Source organism: Trichosurus vulpecula, chromosome 1, assembly GCF_011100635.1.
Source record: "Trichosurus vulpecula isolate mTriVul1 chromosome 1, mTriVul1.pri, whole genome shotgun sequence".
NCBI classification, from domain to species: Eukaryota; Metazoa; Chordata; class Mammalia; order Diprotodontia; family Phalangeridae; genus Trichosurus; species Trichosurus vulpecula.
Genome location: NC_050573.1, coordinates 556,199,357 through 556,212,343, shown reverse-complemented (window position 1 = coordinate 556,212,343; position 12,987 = coordinate 556,199,357). Strand labels below are relative to the sequence as shown.

The 12,987-nt window shown below is 37.0% G+C and overlaps 1 protein-coding gene across 1 annotated transcript in view; it reads left to right on the top strand.

Annotated features, from left to right (window-relative positions):
• SHOC1 (shortage in chiasmata 1) overlaps window positions 1-12,987 on the top strand; it is a 93,006-nt gene that overhangs the window by 34,257 nt on the left and 45,762 nt on the right. Inside the window, exons 10-12 of the mRNA XM_036749339.1 lie at window positions 4,524-4,805; window positions 8,889-8,999; window positions 9,774-9,950. Of these exons, the coding sequence (XP_036605234.1) occupies window positions 4,524-4,805; window positions 8,889-8,999; window positions 9,774-9,950 (570 nt within the window). The remainder of the gene's footprint in view (window positions 1-4,523; window positions 4,806-8,888; window positions 9,000-9,773; window positions 9,951-12,987) is intronic.

The window sequence follows — 12,987 nt, the reverse complement described above, 5'->3', positions numbered from 1 at the left end:
CCTCACTCTCCTTTACCCCACATATCCAGTAAATTACCAAATCTTGCCATTTCTACCTTCACAGTATCTCTTGGATCCAGCCCCTTTTCTACAATTACACAACTACTGCCTTAATTGAGGTCCTTACCACTTCTCACCTAGGTTATCTCAACAGCCTCCTTCAGCAGCTTCTTGCCTCAAGTCTTTCCCCACTCCAGTCAGTCCTATAAATTGCTGCTAAAGTCATTTTCTTTAAACACAGATCTGACCACATGTATCACCTATCCAACCCCAGTGGCTTCCTGTTGCCTCTAGGATAAAATAGAAACTTTTCTTGTTTTACTTTTAAAGCCCTGTGCAATCTGGTCCCAGCCTATCTTTCTGGCCTCATTGTGTATTATTGCCTCTCCTGTACCTTGTGATCCAGCCAGACTGACCTCTCTGTTCCTTACACACAACATTCCATGTCCCATCTCCAAGACTTTGCACTAATTGTCCCTAATTCTTGGTACGCACTCCCTCTGTGCTTCTACCTCACTTCTTTTTTTTTGTTGAAGGGGGAAGACAGGGCAATTGGGGTTAAGTGGCTTGCCCGAGGTCACACAGCTAGTATTGTGTGTCAAGTGTCTGAGGCCAGACTTGAACTCAGGTCCTCCTGACTCCAGGACCAGCATTCTACTCACTGAGCCACCTAGCTGCCCCACTACTTCACTTCTTTAATATGCAGCTTAAGCGCCATCTTCTGCATGAGTCTTTCCTGATCCATTTAACTGCTAATGTCTTCTTCCCAAACTATCTCATATTTAACTACTTTGTATATGTTTGAATTTTTTTAGATATTTGTACATGTACTTGTATCACCTCATTGGAATGTAAGCTCATTGAGAGTAGGAGTTGAGACCAACAGAGAAATAGAGATCTCAGAGACAGACACAGAGAGGAAGACTAAAATCCCAGCTCTCACCCAAGGGGGAAAGTGTCCAATAGTCCACATGTCATCTTCCCAGAGTCTTTTTCCCTTGTCAAGGATCTGTCCCTGAAGAGAATCTTAAACTGCATTTCTTCTATCTCGGAGTTGGAAGCCAGAAGAGCAAGATGTCCCTTTTCCAAAGCTCTCACCAACTCCACTTCTCATGTGGGTGTGGAACATTGAGTATCAATCTTCACCGATGATGACAGTCCTGCACAAATGGGCTTTAAGCTACAGGTTAAACTTGTGTCTCCAGAGCCTTCCATATTAGTGAGTGTTTAGTAAGTGATTGATCGATAACCTGTTTTTGATGAAGCCATGCTGTTTTTTAATCATTGCTCCTTTTCTAGATTTTTATTAATTGTCCCTTCTAATAATATGTTCAAGAGTTTCACTAGAAATAGTCAAGCTCATTGGCCTATAGTTTATAGATTCTACTTTTCATTTTTTCAAAAAAAAAGTATAATTTTTTTTTACCCTTCTTTAGCCAGAGTCACAGAATCTCAAAGTTTTAAGGTCATCTAGTCCAGTTTATACCTGAATAAGGATCCCCTTCCCAATGTCTCTACAAGCAGTGACCATTTAACTCTTATTTGAAGAACAGCAGTTGGGGGAGCCCACTACCTCTTAATGCAGGCCATTTCTCTTGCATAACTAATGGTTAGGAAGTTTTATTTCATCTCAAGCCTAAATTTGCCAGTTTTCAACTCCATGGTGGATAAAGTGATAGATTTAGAATAGAGAAGACCTCGTTTAGATTCTGCCTCTGATACTTGCTATCTGTGCAACCACAGACAAATCACTTAACTTCTCTGAGACACAGTTTCCTTATGTGTAGAATGAGGATAATAATGCCTACCTCCCATGTAAAGTGTCTCGTACACTCTAAAGCACCGTACAAGCCCCAGCTGTTGTCTCACCCATTATCCCTACTTCTGCCTCCTGGGGCAGATCGAGTCCTTTTTTTTTCCTGGCAGCCCTTCAGATATTTTAAGACAGATTATTATGTCTAGGTATGTGCTGGTAAATGGTAAACAACTAGCTTTCTGAGGGAAAAACACATACTTTTAAGTTTAATCTGCATTATTAGTATTTTCTCCATCATTAATCCTAGACAGTCAACAAAATAATAAATCAAGCCTTGATTTGTAGCATTTGCTGATTTCCAAGGTATAAATACTCACATTGAAAACCTAACAGTCATCTCTTCCACAAGCTAGCTTCAACACACTCCTGAACCTAAGGCATTTCTTCTCCAGGTTGAACATTACCAAGTCCAACAGTTGATCATGTGTCATGAACCTAAGACCCTTCAAAGTCCTGGTTGCCCTCCTTAGATGCTCTCCAATTTATCAATGCCCTTCCTAAAATGTGGCACTTAGAACCGAACACAATATTCAGTGTGACCAGAGCGTAGTACCTCCCTAATGCTAGTACTTTACCTGTCTTGCCGCAGTCTATAATCATATGATCTTTTTAGATTATCGTATAGTTTGCAATACACAAAAACCCACAGGTCCATTTTTCAAGCTATGTGATTTCTAGCCATGTTTCAAGGGAAGGGACAGGAATGTGTCCAGAAATGACTATAGTAGAAACATAAAATTTATCACTAAAACTTATTTTAAATAAAATTGATTTTTCTCTTTACATTATAATTTAGTTAACTTTTTTTATTTGAAAGCATATTTTAAGAGCAAAATAGACCTCTCTTTAAAATATATCTGACTTTTTATTTAATGCTAACGTTTTTCCAATATTTAATACCAATGTTTTATATTTATTGTGAGTTAAGGAATACTACAATCACTGAAAAATTGAAGTTGATCACCCAGATAGCACATGGTGGGTGTGAATATACTGTAGCTCATTACAAACAAACACATAAGTGTTGGAACAAAGGAATGAATGAAAAAACATTTACTATGTGATTACTGTGTGCAAAATACTGTGCTAAACACTAGTGATTCAAATACTAAAACAAGACAATTCTGTTGAGGGAGATAACACTACATATAGGGGATAGAAAGGCCCCCTTTGCTGTTTTTGCAGCAGTAAAGCCAATGGTAATGAATAATCTTTAATGTTATTTCTACTGATGTGAACAACATCTGTTTCTGATGTTCATTTGACAGTGCCAAGGAATTTGAGGCAAGAACTTTCTTTTCTGGGTCTTCGGTAGCTGGGACTGCTAAACAGGCAGTTTTCTGTTCACACCTCTGTAAGGGTTTATTCCCTGGATAGTACCTTCAGGAGTTGTTTGGGAAGCCTGGTCAGTGGGGGTATCCATACTTCCTTTCCAGAGGTTCTCAGGCTTCTTTGCTTATTAATGATAGCTGATCACCTCTTGAGTTTTGGTGGCAAAGACGGTGAATCCATTCCATTCTCCACAGAGCTTGCCACCCTCAATTATAGCTAGTCTAGAGGCCAGTCTAGAAGCAGGGCGGGCAGTGTTAGGGGTGGGGGTGGCATTGCCATTCTCAAGGCCCTTGGTTGCCAGAGTCCTCGGCTTTCTCTAGCTCTTGGGGTCTTAGAGAGGTGGGGATCAAGGTGATGTAGTTTTATGACTCACCTGGCTCTTGACACCCCTCCCTTATCAACCCCAGTATACTTTGCTCCTTCTTCTAGGATGACTTGCCTGCCCGGTGGGTGGAAATCAGTCATCAAAGTCATCAGGATATGATAGAAAAAATGGGCTGGTCACAGAAGAGCAGTAGATTAGCAAGGGCAGCTCATGTGCTCTGCTGATCCTTGGACTGTAAAGAGAATGTGAGAAAGGGCCCTAGCACATTGTGCTAGTAGGGTGGAAGAGGGGACACTAGTAGGGTGGAAGAGGGGACACTAGTAGGGTGGAAGAGGGGACACTAGTAGGATCCCCTTTGGCAATCTTATAAGAGGACGAGAGTTGTAGAGGACGAGTGGACAGGCATGTATAGGTTGTCATCTATAATGCAGTAGAAACTACAGATCCACTAGAGTACTGAAATATTTGACTCTGGATTAATATATGGACTTGTGATCAATGGCTACAGTAAAGAACATCTCAAACTTATCCAGAATCTTGTATTTCTATAACATGTGCTTGTTTAGAAATCAATAAAAACTCATTGTTTTGTACCAGGGCAAAAGTCCAGAAATACTCTAACTTATTGGTTTTGGAAATATCATTATCTTTTACTATCAATTTATTCTAGAATAACAAAAGTATTTTTAAAATAAAATTTGAATTTGATTGAGTACATTGTGTTAAGATTTCATTATCTTTTAGAAAACCTTACAAAAAGAACACATTCTAAGTTTTCAAAGCTGAAAGTAAATAAAGTTGCCATACATTATAGTCAAACTATACTGGTTAAACTATCACAGTAAATTAAGCTCATCAGGATATTTAGTTATGGAAGGCATGTTAAGTATATAATTGGGCATTTATTTTTATTTCCAGGGTATCTTGAACAAAAAAGTAATACTGTTGTTAAACTCAAAACCTCTCCTCCTACGGAGAAACCTACAAACAGTAATTTCTCATGTGTTCAAAGGAGTCCTTCAAAAAGTGTACCACATTCCTGTTTTCCAGTTGAAAAACCAACAAGAGAAGAAAAGACAAAGAGTAAACCAGAAGAACTAGTTTCTATAATAGTGAAAGAGGAAGAAAAGAAAGATACTTATGAATCACTAGACTACAAAGCATTAACTATTGAATCATACACTTCATCAGTAAGTCATAATGCATCTTTTGAACGTAGTAGAAAATATGAGGATGATTTGGATCCTTTGAGCAACTTTATCATTCTGAGAAACAAACATATGACCATCCTGTCAGAGCCTCAAGTTATTATGGATAATAGCCACAAAGAAGGTAAGGGAGCCTTTTAAAGCCCAGCACTGTTGTTTTTCCTCATTTCAAAATATTTTGAAGAACCTAATGAGAGAACTCATAGTATCATAAAATGGGAAGAAATCATATAATTCAGTCAAATTGTCGAGCAGAAAGGAACAACTTTGTGATGTTATTGTAATATATATTTACATATTTGAAGGTGTATACATGTGCAAAGAAAAACAATGTTTTTTCATACCATGAACATTTAAAAACTCCTTGTGTTTGTACCTGGAGCTGTGTGGTTGTGTATGCTTTGTCCTTTGTTCTGGAAGAGAACCATGACATCAGAAAGATGATGACATGATTTGTAGTTGAATTGGATTTAAGTGAGGGGTGGCTATGCAAAGTCACCAGCTTCACTTTCTCTTCCAGAGTCATCTGGGCCTAGTAGCCAGATATATCAGGACAACTGGAGATGGCCTAGGATGCAGTGGAAACCTTGGCCTTTTTAAGTTTTTTGTTTTTCTTTAAGTTTTTGTTTTGTTAGATAGGTATATAGATATATAGATATATGTGTGTATACATATATGCGCATATGTGTGTATGTATGTATGTATGTATATATATATATGATAAGATAGATAGAAGATTTGAACTTCGTTTTTAGGCAATATAAACTGTGGAACATGTTGCAGCAACTGTTCTGACCATGCCATCTTAGTAAATGCCTTTGCTAAGAGGTAATTTTGTCTGCTGCCTGCTTATTAATAGGAAGCACAGAGATGGGAACATATATATGTATATGTATATATGTATAACAAAACACAAAATGCTTTGCAAACTTTAAAGTTCTATATTTTAAAAAATAAAATGAAGCTAGTTATCATTAGCTATTAAACAATACTCCAGGCCGAAGAACTACTAACTATACCTTGTACACAGCATGTGGGCATTCCTGCTCCTTGCCTTGACTCATAATGCCTTAAATATAATGAGTGCTCAATAGGCTTTGGGTGGTATCAGCTAGCATTGGTTCAGCACTGATAAATAGGAGGTATTGTAGAGGAAATTAATAACCCTAGTTTGATGTTACGTTACAACTCCAACGGCACGGATTTATTCAATTCAGAATATATTTGTTGCATATCCAGGGAGCACACAACGAGGAAAAACAATAGGATAGGAGAAAGTGGCAAGAATGATGACACAGTGGTGTGTGTGACCAAAAAGTGAGCATCGCCCGGAGATTGACAGCTCATCCCTTCCTGACAGATGTATTAGGGAGTGCTAACCCTGGATGTAGAACAGCACAAATGAATATAAAAATGTCAGCATCAGAGTTAACAAAGTGTTAGTAGGAGTATACCAACAATAAAATACCTCAATTTAGTATAAACTAATAGTTTATAGAAAGTGTTAAGTTTAACACTTTAAGCTCATTAGTGACATAATAAATAGGGCATTTTTTACTGTTATAATTATGCTTTATTGTTAGCAATAAATCAACGAGCATTTTTTAATCACTTACTTGGTGCCAGGCATTCTGCTAAGCAGTTAAAGATAAAGACAAAAGTGAAAACTGTCCCTATCCTTAAGGAGTTTACAGCTCAGCCAGGGAATACAGCATGTCCATATATTACAAGTGATTTGGTGCTAGTAGCACCTGGGGCAGTCAGGAAAGCCTCAGTGTAGAAAGTGGTGCTTTAGCAGTCTTGAAGAAACAAAGGATTCTCAGAGACAGAGATAAAGAAGGAATGAATTTTAGGCATCAGGGACAGCCCGTACAAAGGCATGAAGATGAGACATGGAGTACTTTGTGTGAGAAACAGCAAAGTAACTTTGTCTGGACCACAGTGTGTGTGGATGTGAATAATGTAAAGCTGAAAAAGTAGGTTGGGGCCAGTGTTATGAGGGGGTTTTAAATGGCAAACAGAAGGATATGTATGTATGTCTGTATATATGTATGTATGTATGTGTATATGTATGTATATGCAAAAGCTATATAAATCAAAACTTCTACAGATGACAGTATCTTTCTAAGCTTCTTAAAGTAGAACATCACTATTTAGAGATTACATTACCATCTAGTGATTATAAGAGGAATTGCACCCATAAATTAGATAAAACAGTTATTTTAGATCTAGCCAATTTTCCTATTAAATGTTGTCCCTGAGATAATTACTTTTATGGAGAATGCTAATTATACACCCAAAAATAAACTTGATGAAATTTGTTTTTGAGAATATACATACGTAAAACTGAAATATTCATTATAGGATAAGTTACATAGTTCTGTTTTTAATTAAATATTTCATTACTAATGAATATACTTTTAAAATGATAAATACTGTTAAATGTAACACTTTTAGCCAAAAATGTTTTCATTTCAACAGTGCCAAAAATTAGTTTTTCATCACTTAAATTTCTTTTGAACTACCCCTCATTGTATCTACCATAGCTAGAAACACTGTGGGTAAAATATGGATCATAGATCTAAAAGTGATAGTAGAGGCCATCTAGTCCAACTCTCTTCTTTGACATGTGAGTAAATAGATGCCCAGGAGAGCTTAAATGCATGGTCATATAAATATTAAATATCAGAGACAAGATTTGAACCCAGCTTCTATTTCCAGACTCAGAGCTCTTTCCAATGTATGATGCTGCCTCCCTATTATAGAAATATAATGAATCTTAGCAAACATTCAGTTCAGTCTCCCATCTTAAAGATGAAAGAACTGAGGCTCACAGAGATTACTTGCTTAATATCCCATAGCTAATTATTTCCAAAGCTAGAGCTAGAAGTCAGATATTCCGGCTCCTAGGGCAATCGGTGCTTTTCCCACTACATTTTACTTTGATACTTAAGTGTATCTGTGATCTAGTTAGTTCACTTCCTTCATTGAGGAACAACATAATTCATCAGCCATGCCCTTTTATTCTGCATGACCTGACTCTTCTAATTCCAGATCCAGCTCTATCTGCCTTGCCGCTATTGTGTGCCAAAGGAGATATGTTGATTTCACTGACCTCTTTATCCCCTGCAACAGACATTGGTACATAAGCTAAAATTATCTTCATGATAGTGTGTTTGCAAGTGCTTATCATGAAAGTAACAAGGCAGTGTGTATAATTATCCCATGAAATGATGGTTCTTATTGCCTTTGGGTGCATGATAAAATCAAGGGCTTTATTTGCTTCTCCAAGGAAAACCTGTGAGCAATTTCATTTTGTCCTCTAATTTAATTTACAGTGAGAAAATCAGCCTCAGTATGATTCACTTCCTCTAGTAATATGTCCGTTCACTGGACAAAGAGCTCACATTTAGAGCAATGTAGTATTTCTATAGTCTAACAAATGGGTATTTATATAGTCTCTGCCCTCTCTTCTGGTCATTGTTTTTACCATTGCCACAGAAGCAAATAGGAACTACTGAGGCTGAAAACTAGTTTATCTTTGTCTTTGTTTCGTGGGTTGCTATGAAAGGTATAGTGTCTAGAGCATTGGGCCTAGAGTCAGGATGATCTAAGTCCGAATCTGACCTTAGATATTTACTAGCTATGTGACTTAACCTCTGTTTGCCTCAGTTTTCTCATGAGGATGATAATAGCACCTCCCTCCCAGGGTTTTTGTGAGGATCCAATGAGAATATTTGTAAAGTGTTTAGCGCAGTGATTGCACATAATAAGTACTATATAAATGCCATTCCCTCCTCCCCTCTGTGAGCAAAGGACTCTTCACTAATCGTCTAGCCTGCTAGTGATGAGCCTCTCCATTGTCAGCTAGACTGGACTCCAGAAAGCAAACATAATCTATCACAATGATCACAATGAGAGAAGTATTTCCAGCATAGTTGAACCTATCAGGGCTTGAGCTTTGCTGGCCTAGCTCTTAAGCATTGGCCACCCCAACTCCATAATGAGACATTTGAGTTTTACTTCATTACTGCTCAAGAAATACTCATTGAGTTGAATTTAATATTCATGAATTTTAGTGATCTTGGAAAGGTTATAATCTTTTGATAAAAAGTATTGCTTATTTAAGTGATTTATGTATAACATGAGTTTTTCCTGAACAACATACAAATTTACTGTGTTTTAGAATCCAGAATACAAAGAAAAGAGGAATGTACTCTGACTCTTGAAGAAGAGAATCCTACTGTTTGTAAAGAGCTGTCACCTGAGAAAAATCAAGAAAAAGAGATAAATAATGTCATTGAAATTCAAGCAACTGGTGTGTTATAAATTTTACAGTTCATTGAACTTTAAAGTGCTTCACTGGGATGGCCAAGGCTACCTTTGTTTATCATGTCTGCCACTTTTCTCCATTTGGTCAAAGTCCCTTTCATCATCCACTATCAGCACCTTCAAGGTCTCTCCAGTTGGGCTTTATGCCTGGAATGCCCCATCCCACCAACTCTTCTCTTTCCTATCATTTAAACAAATTCCTACATTTGTCTGAGAAAATGAAACCATTAGTTTGCTAATTTTGGAAATGAAATTTCCTTGGCTATTCTGTCTTGTCTTTTACCTTGATTTGTGTTTGGTTAAAATAATTTACTATTGGTTCACGTATCAGATTAAGATTATTATTCTGTTGTACATGTCAAAGTGTCCATCTTAGATTTTAAATATTCAAGAGAAGGCAAATAATAGGACTATATAATAATCTTTGTACAGTGCTATGTGGAATTAGATAGTAAATGCATTCTAAGAACATGATAATTGCTCTTTTGTAAACCTATCTATAATTTAGGTTACAGGGTTTTTCCTTCATAATTCTGAATTATTGTAGAAAATATACTTCTCATGAAAGAAGTCTCTCGTGGTCCCGTGAGGGCTCTCATGATTGCTTGCCTAGAGAAAATTAAGGTTTCAAGCACAAGCATATTGATAGTATCTTGATGGGTTTTTAAAAAAGTAATATTGTTTTTTAATTGATCAACAAGACACTAGCATCTATCTAACAAGTACCAACTCTGACTTTGCCACTTTTGTTTTTTGGCAGATAGCCAGTGCCAGGCTTACAGTCTCTTAGAAGCAGTAGCTACTCCTTTATTGAAAGAGCTTGCTTGCCATGGTAGTCTTCCTATATCAAACTGGAAATTTGCCACTCTTGGCTTTGACCAAACTAGATTTTTCTTAAAGCAGCAAGAAAAAATACTAAATGACATTTTTCTTCAAGGTGAGTGAAAGTATAAGCTATATTCCTTCGAATATATAGATAGATGCTTATATATACAGTATATATACATTAGTAAGGTTACTTTATCTACCAATAACCTCAATGTTTCATAAATTTTTAGAGCTGAAAAATCCACCACTGGTAGCCAACCTAAAATTCTAGGCCAATCCTTAGATAGAAGACATGGTAGTTTGGTAAGATATATGCCAGAGAATACTGGATTTGGAGTCAGAGGAACTGGATTCTAATCCCAGTTCTGCCATTTACCTATCTTCGGGATCTGGGGCAAGTACCTTGACCTCTTTGGGCCTCAGTAACCATTTCTGTAAGATGAAGGTATTAGACTAGATAACCTTATAGATCTCTTCTAAATCTAAATCTGTGCTCCTCTGATTGTATGTATGTATGTATATACATAAAGGATAACTAATATTTATAGAGTCCCTTCAGGGGAGAGTGTGTGTGTGTGTGTGTGTGTGTGTGTGTGTGCACATGCACATGTGCATCCTTTATCACACAGAATTAGCAAAATATCTTTTTTAGAAAAGTATTGCATTTATTACCTATAGTTGTTCATGAAGGTACCATCCTGATTAAGCCTAGTGATTCTAGAGCATCAGCCATCCACCAGGCTGCAGAATGAAGAGAAGGTAAAACCACTCAACTCTCAACTTTGCTTCTTTTTTCTTTTGACTAAGGAGAATAACCTTTGAACTGGAAAGGGTGGAAGAAAAATAGCTAACAGGGAGCTGAAATCCCATGTTCACAAGACAATAGGAAGAGAACTGTCTGCCCTAGACATATTCAAGTCACCAGGTCGAGACAGACAACATTCTGTGACACTAAAAGAACTGGTGGATGTGACCACTGAGATAGTCATTGCTATTACTTAGCAATCTTTGAAGCATCAGGAGAACAGGAGGGGCCTGCATTACCAAAACTAGGAAAATGTCCGGATTTTCCAAAAAGACAGTGGAGTGCATAGATTTTCAGCTAATGAGCTTGATGGTAGTTTCTACTCCCTTCTACGTTCTAGAATGTATTATTAAAGAAATAGTTAGCAAATATTTAGAAGAGGAAGCAGTCATCAAAGTGTTTTTCACATTTTTGTTTAATCATATTTCTCCCGTATTGGAAACATCAGAACAAGTGGGAGATAAGACCCCTAAGGGTACCTTCTCCCCTTGCTTCCCACCTCTGCCTTGCCACAGGTCATTCTAGAACCTGTTACTGGGGAGTTTCTTGAGTCTTTGCCTTCCCCCTTCAACAGTCACAGCCATTCAGAAACCATCTGAGATGTTTAACTATTCCCACAACTTGGATGAAATGGGAGTCATCAACTTTATTCCTTCTGGTGAGATAAAGGAATATCTGTCCTGCCATTACATATTAAGTTCCTCCAGGCTTTACCATCTATCCTGCTGCTAGGCCCTGCAAAGCCCTATACTGTTATTTGATCGACTGATTTAATCTAAGCCCGTATCATCCATCTACTCCGTTGCTGCTTTCTTAGAACTTCCAGCACTTTCCATTCCCCACATAGCAGAACTTTGTTTTATGTGTTGCTTCTCCCAGTAAGTGTATGAGTGGTTTGAGAGTAGAGACTCGATTTTTCTATATGTCCTTCACATTTAGTGCAGTGCATGGCACACAGTAAATGTTTAGTAAATGCTTTTTTAAGCCTCTTTTATTTTGTGAATTAAAATTTATTTTTTCATTAACGACATTTATTTCCCTTCACTCCTCTTCCACTGAAAAAAGAAAAACAAAACCCATGTTACAAATATGCAAAGTTAAGCAAAACAAAATCTCACATTATCCATGTCCAAAAAATATGTCTTTTTCTACATATTAAATCCTCCCCTGTATGTCAGGAGGCAGGTAGCAGACTTTAGCATTCATCCTCCGGAAGCACAGTCGATCACTGCATTGATCAGAGTCTGTTACTCTTTTTCACGTTGTTGTTATTGCACAAATTTCCCTCATGGTTCTGCTCACTTCATTCTGTATCAGTTCATAAAAGCATTCCAAAGTTTCTCTAAAACCATCCCCATCATAATTTTTTGCAGCACAATAATATTCTATTATGTTCACATACAATACTTTGTACTTTGACGGGCATTCCTATAGTTTCCCATTCTTTGTCAATACAGAAAGAGTTGCTATAAATATTTTTGTGTATATGAATCCTTGTCCTCTCTCTTTGGGGTATAGTTCTATTTTGACATAGTTCCAAATTATCTTCCAGAAAGATGGGCCAACTCCCAGTTTTATCAACAGCACATTAATGTACCAGTTTTCCCATACCCTCTCCAACATTTGTTATTTTCCCTTTTTGCCAATTTTCCCAATCCAATGAATGTGAGATAGGACCTTAGGGGTAATTTAATTTGCATCTTTAATTACTAGTGATTTGGAACCTTTTTTCCATATAGCTACAGGTAGCTTGGATTTCTTCCTTTGAGATTGTTTTTAATATCCTTTGAGCATTAAATATTTGGAGGATGGCTCTTATTCTTATAAATTTCCATCAGTTCCTTGTATATCTTTGACATGAGACCTGCATCAGAAAAATTTGCTACAAAGATTTTTCCCAACTAACTGTTTTCTTTCTAATGTAAGTTGCACTGATTTTGTTTATCCAAACCTTTTTAAATTTATGTAATCAAAATTGTCCACTTCTACTTCTTGTGATCTTCTCTATCCCTTGTTTGGTCATGAGTTCTTCCCCATTTCATTGATCTAAAAGATAAATCCCAATTAAAAACCAATATAGAAATTCCAAAACTCAAAGAAGAGATTCACTCAAAAACACTAAAAAACAAAGAAACAAAAAAAGCCCAAGACCATAATCTACTTGGGATGAACTCCCTATTTTACAAAATTACTAGAGAATTTGGAAAGCATTTTGGCAAAAATTTGTTTTAGATCGAGTCTTGTACCATACTTGTCACCTGTGATCCTGGGGAGACCCATTCCCATGAGTAACTTTGCCTACTAAGGATTTACACAGACTGAGTTCAATCCTGGGGAAGGA